At 58.9% G+C, this 14,003-nt stretch overlaps 1 protein-coding gene across 14 annotated transcripts in view; it reads left to right on the forward strand.

The window, feature by feature from the left end:
* Window positions 1-14,003, forward strand: part of PCBP3 (poly(rC) binding protein 3) — a 229,948-nt gene that overhangs the window by 198,655 nt on the left and 17,290 nt on the right. For 9 of the 14 annotated variants that reach the window (XM_027548070.1, XM_027548079.1, XM_027548021.1 and 6 more), the window contains 7 exons: window positions 3,732-3,886; window positions 6,085-6,108; window positions 6,910-6,942; window positions 7,303-7,419; window positions 8,160-8,291; window positions 8,998-9,126; window positions 13,100-13,243. In XM_027548070.1, the coding sequence (XP_027403871.1) occupies window positions 3,732-3,886; window positions 6,085-6,108; window positions 6,910-6,942; window positions 7,303-7,419; window positions 8,160-8,291; window positions 8,998-9,126; window positions 13,100-13,243 (734 nt within the window). The remainder of the gene's footprint in view (window positions 1-3,731; window positions 3,887-6,084; window positions 6,109-6,909; window positions 6,943-7,302; window positions 7,420-8,159; window positions 8,292-8,997; window positions 9,127-13,099; window positions 13,244-14,003) is intronic. The other 5 variants (XM_027548118.1, XM_027548126.1, XM_027548108.1 and 2 more) reach the window with 1 other exon arrangement.

The raw sequence follows: 14,003 nt of genomic DNA on the forward strand, positions 1-14,003 counted from the left end.
ATGCTAACACTAGTGATTAGTAAGGTCAGGTGTCTATGTTAATAACAAAGTAAATTTTGGAGTCAAGAATATTACCAGAGATAAAGGAGGATCTCTCATCATGATCCGGGGGTCACTTCATTCACAGAACATAACCGTACTAAAGGTTACGATGCTAATGGTGGAGCCTAAAATACATAAAACAAAAAAAAGCTAGAACTGCAGGAGAAACAGACGAATCCACGCTGACAGTCAGAGATGCCAAGCTCCCTGCTCAGCGATGGACATCACAGCCATCCATGCTCTAATCGAGTCTGTGGAACACCCCCTGCAGGTCAAGATTCCTGCTCAGCAATGGACAGAAGAGCATCGCAGCCATCCTTGCTCTGATCGAGTCTGTGGAACACTCCACCCAGGTTAAGACCGCTGTTCAGCGATGGACAGAAGAGTGTTGCAGTCATTCTGGCTTTATGTGGAATGGCCCAACTAGACACAGACCAGAGACAGACCACATTCTGGTCCATAAGCAAGTCCCCCATAAACTTAGAATATCTCAAGTATTACAAGGTATGCTGTCCAACCATAACAGAATTAAATTCGAAATCAATAGGACACCATCTAGAACATCTCCAAATATTTGAAAATTCAGTAACACATTTCAAAATATCTCATGAATCAAAAAAAGAAATCATAAGAGAAATTTGAAAGTATGTTCCCATGAGTGGACAAAGAGCACAAATATAAACATTTGGGGCAGGCAGCTAAAGCCACACGCAGAGAGCCGTTTATAGAACTAAACATTTAGGCAAAAAGTAAGACTTTAAGTCCATGCCATTTCCTTCTTTCTAAAGGCTACTAGAAAGGGCTTCCCAGGTGGCTCAGTGGTGAAGAGTCCGCCTGCCAGTGCAGGAGTTGCAGGAGAGATGGGTTCGATCCCTGGGCCAGGAAGATCCCCTGGAGTAGGAAATGGCAATCCACTCCAGTATTCTTGCCTGGAAAATCCCACGGACGAAGGAGCCTGGCGGGCGACCATCCATGTACACGCAAGGACACTAGAAAAGAGGAGTAAATGGAACCCTGCCCCCGTGCGCCCAATCTCAAGCCCAAGCAGAACTTGAAGACAAGAGCCAGGATGAGGGTATCCGTCAGAAATCAGGTGCCCTGTGGGGGTGCAGGGTGAGACCTGGACTCAAGCGTTGTGAGTGGTGTCAGCACAAAGCAGCATTTAGACCACTGCTGGACAGGCTCCCGGGGGGCGAGAAGAGGCCCTGCCAGGCCTCATGGGGGCCATGTCTGCTTCTCCTCTTCCTCTCATCAAATGGAATAAAATGCATTAAATCCCCAGTGTGGGGAGGATGGAAGGAGGGGTCCTTGCCAGGATCTACCAGTTTCTGAACACCCAGCGCGGGGAGGGCTCTCTGATGACCCAGGCGTCCGGCTGGACCCCTAGGGGTGCGGCTGCTGCTTCTTGCCAAGCACCCCTGGCAGCCACAGGGGTGGGAGCGAGGCTGGCACGTGGGGCGGTCTCAGGTGGGAGGCATCCCGAGCCTGGTGGAGCAGTCCGAGGATAGAGAGTCCTGCCTTCCCTGTGGCGCAGGGCTAGCTCTTCAAGGTCGAGGGTGCCCCCAGTGGCCTTATCGGCTCCTGGGGCTGCTCCTGTCTGCAGCAGTCCACGGAGGCGAGGCCTGGGATGCCCGCTCCTGGCACGTGAGGCAGGCTGGCACTCACTGGCGCGTGTGATGGATGGCGGTTGACAGCCCGCAGCCTGGAGCACCCCTGGCACTCGCTGACCCACTTTCTCCTCCGTGGTTGGAACATTTACATAACAGATGGCCCCAGGGCCCTGCTGTCCGCCCCCAGAGGAGGTGATTCTAATTATACAGGAGGCGGAGGCGCGTTGCTGGCCTGGCCGCCCTTGCTGGTTTGTGTGTGCCTGGGTGCCTATCTGACTGCCCTCTGCTGGTTTGTGGGTGCCTGGGTGCCTACCTGACTGCCCTCTGATGGTTTGTGGGTGCCTGGCTGCCCTCTGCCCTCGTGGGTGCCTATGTGCACACCCCGAGCTCGGGGAGACTGAGTGGGGTTGCTGCGGGGTGTCCGCCCGGCGGGAAGTAGGTCTGTTTGGCACCACTGTGATCCTTTGAACGAGACCATCCCCTCCTTTCTGGGTCCTTCTTACCCCTGCCCTGCTGCCTGCCCCGTCCAGAGCTCTGCAGAGACGAAGCACCCTCCCCGCCCTCAGACACAGTGCCAGCATGCAAGGCTGGTTGCTCAGACCTGGCCAGTGAGGTTTTTATTTCAGTGTCAGTAACCCCGAGTGGTCGGTGGCTTCCGTACTGGTCAGTTAAGACAGAGCACGTGAGTGTGTGAAGGCGATGTGTTTACACGCTGCCGTGTTACATCACCGTGCACCAGCTGTCTCAGGACCTCTGCTCCTGTGGGCGGGCAGGCGGCATGTCCCCCAGCGAGGGGGGCTTGTCCTCTGTCACCTGGCAGCTCTGCCCACCTCTCTGGTGAGCGAGGCTCCTCCTGGTCCTCTCCTGGGCTTTTTGTGGAACCCCTGGGGCCCGGCCCCAGGCCAGTCATCTGGCATGGTCCTCCCGCCTGGCCTTCCCCCACCTTCTGTCCACCAAGTTGTGCTGTGCTGTCAGAACCCTGTATCTGCTGCTTGGCCGAAGCCTTCCCTCTGCGCCAGCCGCCACCCGTGCACCCCACAGACACGGGCACAGAGACACCTGCTGGCGCTCCCGAAAGGCCCCAGCACCCGGCCCCTCCTGACCCGTCCCCACCGGTCGCACTGCCTCTCATCCCTTTGTTCCAAGAGTCCCCTCCCCACACTGACTGCCTGATTCTGCCCTTGCCTCCCTGACCTCCTTCCAGTACTCATCACTGGTCTCCTGTGGCCGCTCTACATCCTGCGGGAGGTGGCCTGTCCCCCAGACCTGGGCTCTGTGCCCACCTTGACTGGGGGGAGGTGTTCAGCTCTGTCCTCCGCAGTCAGGCCGAGTTCCCTCAGCCGAGTCCCCTGCACACATGGTGCGCTGTCCCCATCCTTCAGCTCCCGTGCCTGTGACCGCCCCTTGTCTGTGGTCTTATACCGGAGCCTGAATGTTGCCTGGAGGGTGAGGTGCTGACCCAGGGCTCTGCGGGAAGTATACAGTGAGCGGACCGTGATACCGGATGTAAAGCATTTTCTGAAAACTTGGTAAAGTGGGCACACTCAGCAATTTCACAGTTTGGTTAGTGGAGACGAATCCATTTTAGAAATGAGGATAGCTAAGGAGTCGCAACTCGAGACCTACAGGGACACGGATCTGTGGTCTCCAAGTTTCTTAAGGCTGAAGGGAGGGTTCTGGCCCTGGTGTATTGGGCAGTGGGCAGAGCCAAGGTGGCAGCAGAGCAGACACTCCCCGCACATGGAGGTCCCCAGGCTGACGGGGTCACCCCTTCCCCTCCAGCCACTCACGGGCCCTCGTCACGAGATGACACTGAGACCCAGGGCCCTGCGCTAATGGGCAGGCCAGGTCAATCCCTGGTGGCCTTTCCCTGGGACCTGTCCCCCATGTGCTTGCAGCCCCTGCAGGGCCCACAGTGCGAATCCTGGGGCGCCCTTCCCTCCCTCCTGTGGCTGGGTGCCCCGGATCCTTCTGCTCAGAGCCCCGCCTTTCGCCCCAACAGTGTGGGAGGCTGTAGCCTAGCCTCGACCTGGCCCCATGGTGCAGATCTGACCCCTGACATGAGCCTTCCCTCACCAGGTGACACCATCTGGGCCCCATCTGTCCTTCCTGACGGCGCCCTCGGCACCCTGAGCCACCACCCCCAGCTGCATTTTGGAAGAAAGATGGAGTCCAAGGTCTCGGAAGGCGGCCTGAACGTGACGCTGACCATCCGCCTGCTGATGCATGGAAAGGTACGGGCCTGAGGGAAGTGGAGCCTGCCCACGCAGGGGCTCAGTTCCGAGCCAGGCTTCTTGCAATTCCACGTGATCGGGAACTTGCCTCGCCCTCCCACGTCTGCTCCTCCCGGAGCCTCTCGTGCCTGGGCCACGCTGCTGCCCCAGCCCTGCCACCTCGTGGGTGTCCTTCATGCCAGGGCGCTCTCCTCCAGGTCAGCACGCTGACTGACACCCCCCCTACTTGTGCCCGCAGCCTGTCACCCCAGGGCTTCCCTTCACCCAGCGCTCCCCACACTCCCTGTGCCTTTTGCCTTCGGGTTCGCATGCAGCTCTTTTGTAGAAACAGTGTCCCTCACTCCTTCATGTTGGCCTTTTCTGCTGTTTCCTCACTGTTGGCAGGAGTGACCCAGAAGCCTTCCCATCAGAGCTCAGACTTCAGGGTGTCACTTGGTGGGGGTGCCTGCGGGCACCTCCCTGCCCCCTCCATGGTCATCAGGGGTCCTTGCTGGCGGCCGGTGAGGGGCTGCGTGGCCACCAGTGTGCCCGCTCACTTCACTCGCAGCTCCTGGACGTGGGGCTCCTGTTTGCCCCTGTCACCCCACCGTCCCTGTCCTGCCATCACTGGCGCTGATGCTCTTGTTGCCCGTGACTTGGCCGTGGGGGTCGCACCGTTCTGACAGCACCCCCTCTGGCGTAGAACACCGCTATCGCTCATCCCACTTTCCTGCTGCTTCTGGAACTGGCCCAGAGACCCCGACTCCCCTGAGTGAGGCTGTTGGGGTGGCCTTAGAAGCCCAGGTATGGGCGCACGGGGGTGTTCATGGCTCTCAGGCTTCTGTGGATCCCAGGCAGGGCTGGGGAAGGTGTGTTTGTGTATATGCGTGTGTGTCTGTGCACATTTATACACTACTGCTTTCCATGTTTATCTCTGTGCCGTGCCCCTGAGCTCACACCCCCAACTCCAGTCCAGCCACACAGATGCATCCTGGCTCTGTGGTCCGTCCATGTGGGCAGCAGGAGGAACCTGGGGCCACAGAGGCTGGCCTCATGCCCGAGGCCCTGCTCTCCCTAGCTCTCTGGAAGCTGGAGCTCACACCTGGCACCCCCCTTTCTGTGATGAAGGAAGGGTGACCACCTGCCCACTCCCGGGGTGGGCTGACATTTGGTTAAGGTTGTCGGAGGCTGGGTGTGTACCGCAGAGGGCAGTCTGAGGTCAGTTACACATCCCACTTCCAGCAGCAGCTGGCACAGCGAGCACCCAACCTTGCCCTGGGAGGTGAGGTACCCCGACCACCAAGGGAGCCCCAACCCAGCGCCTGGCCGCCCCCGCTGCACACAGCCCCCACCGTGGCCGCATAGCACAGACCCTCCCAGAGTCTGCCCCAGGACACTGTCATTGCTGAGGGCTTCGCTGGAACAAGGAAGATGAGTTTAATTGTGGAAGCTGCTCCCTGAAGCTAACCTTGGGTGGGGCTGCCCAGCGGGGCCTGAGGGTTTGTCCTGGGTAAGGAGGTGCCATGATGGGCAATCCTGGCCATGAGCATATCTAAACCATCATGGGCCCCAGGCTTTAAAATTAGGACAGCGTGTTCAGACATCTTTCAATGTTCTCTGTGTGTGTGTCTGCGCGCGCGTGCGCATGTTCAGTCGCTCAATTGCATTTGACTCTTTGCGACCCATAGACGATAGTCCACCAGGCTGCTCTGTCCATGGGATTCTCCAAGCAAGAATTCTCCAGGCCAATGGAGTGGCTAGCCATTTCCTTCTCCAGGGGATCTTCCCAATCCAGGGTTTGAACCCTCATCTCTTGCATCTCCTGCATTGGCAGGCGGGTTTTTATTTTATTTTTTTACCACTGAGCCACCTGGGAAGGCCTTTGCAAATGTTCTACCTTTTTAAAAAAGGTCAAATAGTAATATCACTAAATTTTTACATCGCAAGGTCATGGAGGGAGATTTTACCTTCACCTGTTTCTTGCAGGCTCCCTTGAGGCCTAAGTGCACAAGTAACACCTGCCAATGTCTGTCGAGAAGGCAGCCGCCATTCTCTTTGTCTGTCTGTCAGAGGCAGGGCAGCCCACCGCCTGCCCCCTCCTGGCCGCTGGCCTCCCCTGCCGCTCGAGTCCCGGCCGATGGGCCGTCTCCCACGCCTGCCACAGGCGGCCTGCTCCCTCTGCTCTCTGACATCACCTCTCTGTGCTTCCTTTCCTACAGGAAGTTGGCAGCATTATCGGAAAGGTAATTATTGAGTGAACTCTGCCTCTCTTGGGGTCTTAGGGGGAAGTGAGGCCCAGAGTGCCCGTGCTAAGGGTGGGTGTGCACCTGTGTGCCACACGTGCAGAGAGGGTCCCTCGGGAATCCTGCCCACTGCCTTCAGGCTGCACCCCTGAGGCTGTCCCAGAACCTCCTGTTCTCTGGCCCTGCGGGCACCGGGAGCCCTCCCCTGAGGCCACCCCATCCCCCAGGGCTCTGGCCGCCAGTCCTTCTCCCCAAGTTTGACCCATACAAGTCCTCACGTCATTCCTGGGAGCAGTATCCCGCCTTCAGCCTGTGTAGTGAGTCCGTTCACACAGAAATGCCCCCAGGGAGAGCAAGCACTGGTGTGGAAGCCCATGCTTGTGGGCAGGTAGGCCAGGACCCCCTCCCCGAGTCCTGTCTCCATTTAAGGCTCCCTGGTCGCACATGGTCCCTGAACGGTGGAGGCACCCCCAGAGCTCAGAGTCAGGCTCTTTTTCACAAGCCGCTCTTTTTTGAGGGGTTGCCCATGGGCCTAGTCCCCACTTTGCCTGTGGTGAAGATGGAGGAGGGTGCAGACCTGCCGGGTGGAGCAGGTCCCCAGGTCAGGCGTGGAGGTACATCAGGTCCGCAGGGCCAGGCCCACCCAGCCTGCAGCCTGGGCCCTGGACAAGGGGGAAGGGAGGGCTGGGGGGTCACCTGTGTCAGGCACCGAGTCCAGCTTTGAGTGCTGGGGTGTCTGGCCTCCTGGGCCTGTGGCAGAAGCCTAAGTGACCCCCTCCCTTGTTTGAACCTCTGTTCCAGAAAGGAGAGACCGTGAAGAAGATGCGTGAGGAGGTGAGTGGGCCCCCTGAGCCCAGCACCATTCATGGGCGGGCGGGAGGGTGGAGGCCGGGCCTCCTAGCAGCTCTGCATCCAGCCCCACAAGGCCTGGACCCATCAGGAGCCCCATACACCAGGGACGAGAGTGAGGGGTGACCGTGGGGAGCCCCCAGTGTGCACACTGGTGGTTCAGGCACCCTCCTGGGTCACGGCCAGGTCACAGCCCGCTCATTAGGATAGGACTGGTCATCAGTGCTGAGGTTTGGGCTCCGCAATCTGTGGGCATCTCTGGTGGTCAGTAGGCCCAAGGACCCAGCCCGCTGCCAGCCCAGTAGGTTGAATCCAATTTCTGAGGTTTGCTCACCTTCCTCCCAGAGCGGGGCAAGAATCAACATCTCAGAGGGAAACTGCCCAGAGAGAATTGTGACCATCACGGGCCCCACGGACGCCATCTTCAAGGCCTTTGCCATGATTGCCTACAAGTTTGAAGAGGTAAGGGGTGCCTGGGGCCCCCTGCTCTGGGCGAGGGGACCTCTCGGCTTCTCTGCCTCCCCCGGGACCTCCTCACCAGTCCACCTGCTAACACGCCAGCGCCCCTCCTCCCCAAGGCTCACCTCCCTCACCGAGGGTTTCCTTGGGCCTGGACCCCAGACCACAAGCCCTCAGGGAAGGCCTGGCACCTGGCAATGAGGCAGCAGCATGGGGCCTCAGCCCTGTCCGCAGCAGTTGACCCCTGAGGTGGGCAGCTTGGCTCAGATGTGGGCACAGGGAGCCCAGGCGTGGGAACCAGCACACCTTATGTGCCTGTGCGCTTCTGTGTCCATCTGCCAGTGAGTTACACCTCAAGATGTTTATGTGTTTCTGATGTTTTTGAAATTGCTTAGAGTTATGTGATGTCTTTACTGAGAGGACGACCAAGATGGGGAGTCCATCTTTCTGTCAAATGTATCACCCTCTGTCCAGGCCCCTGTCTGCCCCACAAGGCCTGAAGGTCAGAGGTCAGACCCTGAGTCTGGGCACCCTGGGGGCCCATGCCCCACCCCACAGCAGCACTGTGACGCTGGGACAGGCCTGTCTGGGGGTCTCCTGGTGTTCTCCAGCCTCCCTGTCCTCGTCACCTGAGCCTGGCCCAGCCTCGCAGGCCCTGCAACCAGCCCAGCCCGCCCCCTCCCCCAGTCCACGGTGAGCTTGTCTGGGCTCTCACAGTGGTGTGCGTGCCTCTCCCTCCCCAGGACATCATCAACTCCATGAGCAACAGTCCGGCCACCAGCAAGCCTCCGGTGACGCTGAGGCTGGTGGTCCCTGCTAGCCAGTGCGGGTCCCTGATTGGCAAAGGCGGCTCCAAGATCAAAGAGATCAGGGAGGTAACAGCCCTCCTCCTCCACCCCAGGGCCGCGAGCCGGGCGAGTCAGGACACCCCTGGGCAGAGCACCGGCCCCCTCCCTGCTGACCCTGCAGCACGGAGCTGGGAACAAGGGAGGGATGAGCACAAAGCAGAGAGGTCAGGGGACCCCCGATGTGGGTGTCAGGCACAGGCCCCAGGCCTGACTCCTAGGACGGGGCCCCAGCACATGGGCTCTGCCCCCCAGGGAGGTGCCTGGGAGAACGCTGAGCCACCCACTGGGGTGGAGGTGTCGCCTGAGGTGTGACCCCACACGCACATGTTCATCTCCCAAGGAAAGCCTTCCTCTCTCAAGGGAAAGAAGCCCCCGGCCTGACTCCTTCCAGGAAAGACGGCCATACAGTTCAGGCCCCAAGACTGGAGTCTATCTTTGGGACCTCAAACTCCACACAGAGGAATAATTCCACATATGTGGGGAAAAAACCTGTCTGCTGAGATGCCCCTCCCTCCGCCCAGCATCAGCCTTCCTACACAGGTCCATGCTGGCAGCAGTGGGCTGAGCCAGACGGATGTGGCTGCCCACGGGTACTCCAGACGGAGCATGCCGTGGGTGTGGAGGGGTGACCTGAGGCAGCGCCTTGTGGGCATCCCGAGGGCAGTCAGGACGTGTTGCTCCAGTGCACGCCGCCCACCTCAGCAGGGCCCCATCCAACATCCAGTCTCTCCAGTCCACAGGTGCCCAGGTCCAGGTGGCCGGGGACATGCTGCCCAACTCCACAGAGCGGGCAGTGACCATCTCGGGGACCCCGGACGCCATCATCCAGTGTGTCAAGCAGATCTGTGTGGTCATGCTGGAGGTACAGTCTGTCTGCAAGTCTGGGCTCCTCGCCCGCCTGCCCCTCACTACACCTGGCCCTGTTTTCTGAGTGCTGGAGGTCTTGGGTGCCCTGAGGATTCATTTGGTCAGCATTGCCTGGACTGGGCCTCAGGAATGGGCCCATGCCCCTGACCCAGGCTCACGGCAACTTGAGTGAGAGCTGTGCAGTGTGTGGGCACTGTGGGAGGGCTGCCAGCTCCGCAACCTCAGGGTGAGATCTCATCTTCACTGGGGATTTGGGGAGAGAACGTGGTGGGGGCACAGGCCCTGCCAAAATCTATGGAGTTGAATGAAGAGTCCACGCAAAGGGGCAGGCCTTAAAAATGGTGCACATGTGTCCTGAAGACAGGTCTGTGCTAAAGACAAGTGTGCACTGGAGACAGCTGTGCACTGGGCCCAGGTGTGCATGGGAGTCAACTGTGCACTGGAGGCAGGAGTGTGTGGAAAGCAGGTGTGCATGGAAAGCAGGTGTGCACTGGAGGCAGCTGTGCATGGAGACAGGTGTGTACTGGAGGCAGCTGTGCATGGGGGCAGGTGTGCCTTGGCAGCTGGTGTGTTGGAGACAGGTCTGCACTGCATGCAGGTATGCACTGAAGTAGGTGTGCACTGGAGTCAGGTGTGCACTGGAGTCAGGTGTTTACCTGCGGCAGGTGTACACTGGATGCAGGTGTGCACTCGAGGCAGATGTGCACTGGTGGCAAGTGTGCAGAGAAGGCAGGTGTGCAGTGGTGGCATGTGTGCCCTGGAGGTAGGTGCACTAGAAACAGGTGTGGCCTAGAGGCAGCTATGTACTGGAGGCAGTTTTGTGCTGGAAACAGCTGCGCACTGGGGGCAGGTGAGCACTGAAGACAGGTGTGTATGGAATCAGGTGTACATCGGTGGCAGGTTTGTACATGAGACAGACGTGCACTGAAGACAGGCGTGCACTGGTGGCAACGTGAACTGGAGATAGGTGTACACTGTTGGCAGGTGTGGAATGGAGACATGTGTACTGGAGTCAGGTGTGCCCTGGAGACAGGTGTGCCCTGGTGCAGATGTGCCCTGGAGGCACATCAGGGCTGGAGATGCAGGTGGAGTGGAGTGGCCCCGCCAGGACCCCCTGGCTGGACTATGTGCGGGCACCAGAGACACCGCTGAGGTACAGCATGCTATGCTTATGCAAAGCACAGGAAAATGCCCAAATTGTGAAGACAGAAAGGAGTGAAGAAAAGGATTAACCAAAGGAGAAGCAAGGAAGGTACAGCTGAGCAGGAAGGAACCTCTCTTAAAATTTTGAGGAAAATCCCAAGATTTAAGTTTCAGTCAATATGCAAACTGCTACAAGATGAACTAAACATCTTGCTGTTTAAACAGTTGCTGGTCTTTGTTAAGCTAAAATGAAGTCATCATGCCTCTAAGGGAAGGTTTTACTAGCTGTGCTGGTTGCCTGGCTATCAGGCCCTCCTCCCCCACAATGAAGCCATGGTGGGTCCACCCTGGCTGACTGCAGTCCTGCTCAGATGCTAGCCTGGGGGCAGCAGGGACTCTCCCTCTTCTGTATTTGACCTGGTGCTAAAGCACCATGTCCGACTTCTTCAAAAAAAGTTGGTATTGGTTTTATTTTCCTGAAGTGTGATATTGGGAAGTCAAAAAGATTTTCCTGAATGTTTTTTTCTGCAGCATCCCCCACACTGGTCCTGGTTATGAACAGTGTCTTCCTCAGCCCTGGTGCTGGGACCACGAGTGGCCAAGAGGGCAGGTGGCCTGCAGGGCCTGGCACCCCTAGTGTGGCAGACACCCCAGGAAGTGAGGAAGTCCATGCCAGCCTAGTGGGTGGCAGGTGCCATGTGGGGGTGCAGGGCAGAGATGTGAGCCACCCTAGGATGCTGAGTTCTGAGCAGGACACACGGTCTCCTCAGGACCCCTCACACGTGGCCTTGCCTATGCCGTGTTCATGGTCAGACGTGGCCCCACAGAAGAGCCTGACCCGTAGGCTGTAGTTGCTTGTGCCCCTGGGGCCGTGAGAGGCAGACTGAAACACACAGGCGCGTGTGATGGGTCCTTGTGGAGGTTGGAGGAACAAGGCCTCCTGTCATTGGTGTCACGGGGCTCCCAGGAGCGGCTGCTTACTGGGGAAGGAGCATTCTCACACCCAGAGGCCCCTGGCCTGGTGTTAAATGAAGAGTGTATGGAGTTTTGAGCTCTTGGGTGGGGCCTCCACCTGAGAAATACCCACTGAAGGAGGGCGGGGCTGCTCGAGGTGCGGCAAGTTAGGTGGAGAACATGAGTGTCAGGGCCCCCAGGGAGGTGTGCTCAGAAGGCCTCCCCCCACCAGCAGTCAGAGGGGATGGGAGCTAGACATCAGGGCTGGGGCAGTGTGGGTGGTGCTGCTGGTGGGGCCAGAGGGCACCACGGAGCAAGGGTGACGGCCAAGGCTGAGCAGCACAGAGTGCACCCCCACCTCTGGGACGGAGCTGGGGCAGCAGTGGACGGAGTCCTCCGCCTGCACCACAGTGGAAGTGGCCCTTCAGTGTAGTCATGCTTCCGGCCTGGTGACCATGAGGCGCCCTGAGACTGCAGAGAGCCCACTGAGCGGCGCCTGGTCACAACCAAGGCGAGCCAGAGATGGAGAGGCAGGAGCCCTCCTGTATCCAAACACAGGTCCTTGGAGCAGCCTCTCTGCATCACACAAGGTCACACAGCACAGCCAAGGTCACACAGTGTATTCAAGATCACATAGTACATCCAAGGTCAAACAGCATAATCAGGGTCACAGAGCACAGTTAAGGTCACACAGCACATCCAAGGCCATATGGTGTGTCCAAGGTCACATAGCACAGCCAAGATCATAAAATGCGTTCAAGGTCACATGGACTTCCAAGGTCACACAATGTATTCAAGATCACACAGTACATCCAAGGTCACATAGCATATTCAAGGTCACACAGTATAACCAAGGTTGTGCATGTTCAAGGTCACAGTGTGTCCAAGGTCACAGTGTGTTCAAGGTCACACAGCACAACCAAGGTCACACCACTGTGTTCAAGGTCATACGGCAATTCAAGGTCATACTGTGTTCAAGGTTGCAGTAGCAGGCCAGGGTTACACAATGTATTCAAGGTCACATGGTGTGGCCTGGGCTGCAGAGTTGAAGCCACCAGCCAGTCTGCAGTCCCCTCATCCCCGCGTGTGCCCCAGGTGGGAGCACTCTGAAGTCACACTGCCTGGTGGAGGCATGGACTGGGCCTGGGTGGGCAGTGGCCTCAGGAGCTCCCTGCAGGGACAGGCTGCTCTGGTCCCCTAGCTCTGCCCCGAGCTGGTGGTGCAGCTGACTTGGGACTCCAACAACAGCCAGGCCCAACCCTGTGGACTCTGCTCCCAGGGAAGACAGTTGCCTGGGCAGCGGCTGGCAGTGGGCATGATTGCTTCTGACCCATGGGTGAGGCTGACATCGTCAGACCTGGCATACTCCTGGTACCTGAGAATATCGTGCACCCCAAGACACGAATCCTAAACTTTTGGACACAGAATAGTGGAAGGAAATTGTAGCAGATCTCATCACAGCTGTGGACTATTTCATTTGGACTCTGAGGTGTATTAAATGATGACTCTTTTGTCAATAGTGAGGTTGGATGTTTCTAACTTTGCTGAGATGAGGCCAATTGAACATCAGCCCAGGCCAAGTGGAACTCTACCCTGGGCCCAGAGTCCCAGGGCTCTTCCCGAGGACTGAAGGCAGAGGCGAACCCTCCGAGCTCAGCGCCAGGGGAGGGTTGCGTGCAGGCAGGGCCACTCCTCCCGCCTCGCCCGCTGCCTCCTGCTGCGGGCTGTATCTAGGGTGGTGGCTCCTGGAGGACCGGGGGGCTGGGGAGGGCTGGGAGGCACAGCGGGCGGGGCTCAGAAGGAGGCCTCACGACTGTCAGGCTGCAAGGCCACTCTAACACTCTGTCTCCCTCTCCTGTCCCTTTTCCTAGTCCCCACCGAAAGGTGCCACCATTCCCTACCGCCCAAAGCCCGCCTCCACCCCTGTCATTTTTGCAGGTGGTCAGGTAAGAGCCGACCCGCTCGCGGCCTCCACTGCCAACCTCAGCCTTTTACTGCAGCCCCCGCCGCTGCCCGTTAGTGCACTCAGGTTTTCTCCCTTCTCACGTGCACGTCTCCCCACCCGCACTGGACGCAGAGCTCCCCCACCCTCGGCCTGGCTGGGGCTGAACGCGGGCCCGCGTGAGGCTGCCAGGCAGCGTCCCCAGATGGAAGGGGCCCAGGATGACCCTGGTCTGTGCAGTGGGGCAGCACTGCCCAGTCTCGTTTCCTGGTGCTTTTAGGAAGCTCAGAGGGAAGAAGGGCCGGGGGTATTGCCAGGGGTCTTAGGACTCAGGGTTGAGATGACTACGACTGTAAAAACTGGCCCATTTCCCCCTGAGACACGCGTTCTCACACACATGTCCCTCCCAGTAGCACGTGAGGAACAAGAGGAGGATGAAGGCGGCCCGGCTGGGCCTCCCGGTTACTCAGATGGTCCGCACTCTCCCCCTTCCCCTTCCCCTTCCCCACACTGGCCGCAGGCCCAGGAGGCTGGGCACAGCCACACTGCACAAAGGGGGTTTGGGCAAGAGCCCCTCACCCTTCTCTCCCACCAAGAGGGGGTCGTGGCGGTTTCTGTCTTCAGCCAGTGGTTGGCCTAGTGGGGCCCACAGAGGGGCCGTGCCATATCTCCTGCCCTTGAGTGCCGGCCGCCACGGCAGGGTCACCGCAGCCTTGGTCAAGGACTTTGCACACGCAGCCCAGTAGTGCAAGGGGAGCTCTGCGTCCGGCGGCGGTGCTGTGTGTTTGCTCAGGGAGAGTGAAGACGGAGGTCCTGGGTGCCCAGGGCGGGGG

The sequence above is a fragment of the Bos indicus x Bos taurus genome, chromosome 1 (genome assembly GCF_003369695.1).
Source record: "Bos indicus x Bos taurus breed Angus x Brahman F1 hybrid chromosome 1, Bos_hybrid_MaternalHap_v2.0, whole genome shotgun sequence".
In the NCBI taxonomy this organism is placed as follows: Eukaryota; Metazoa; Chordata; class Mammalia; order Artiodactyla; family Bovidae; genus Bos; species Bos indicus x Bos taurus.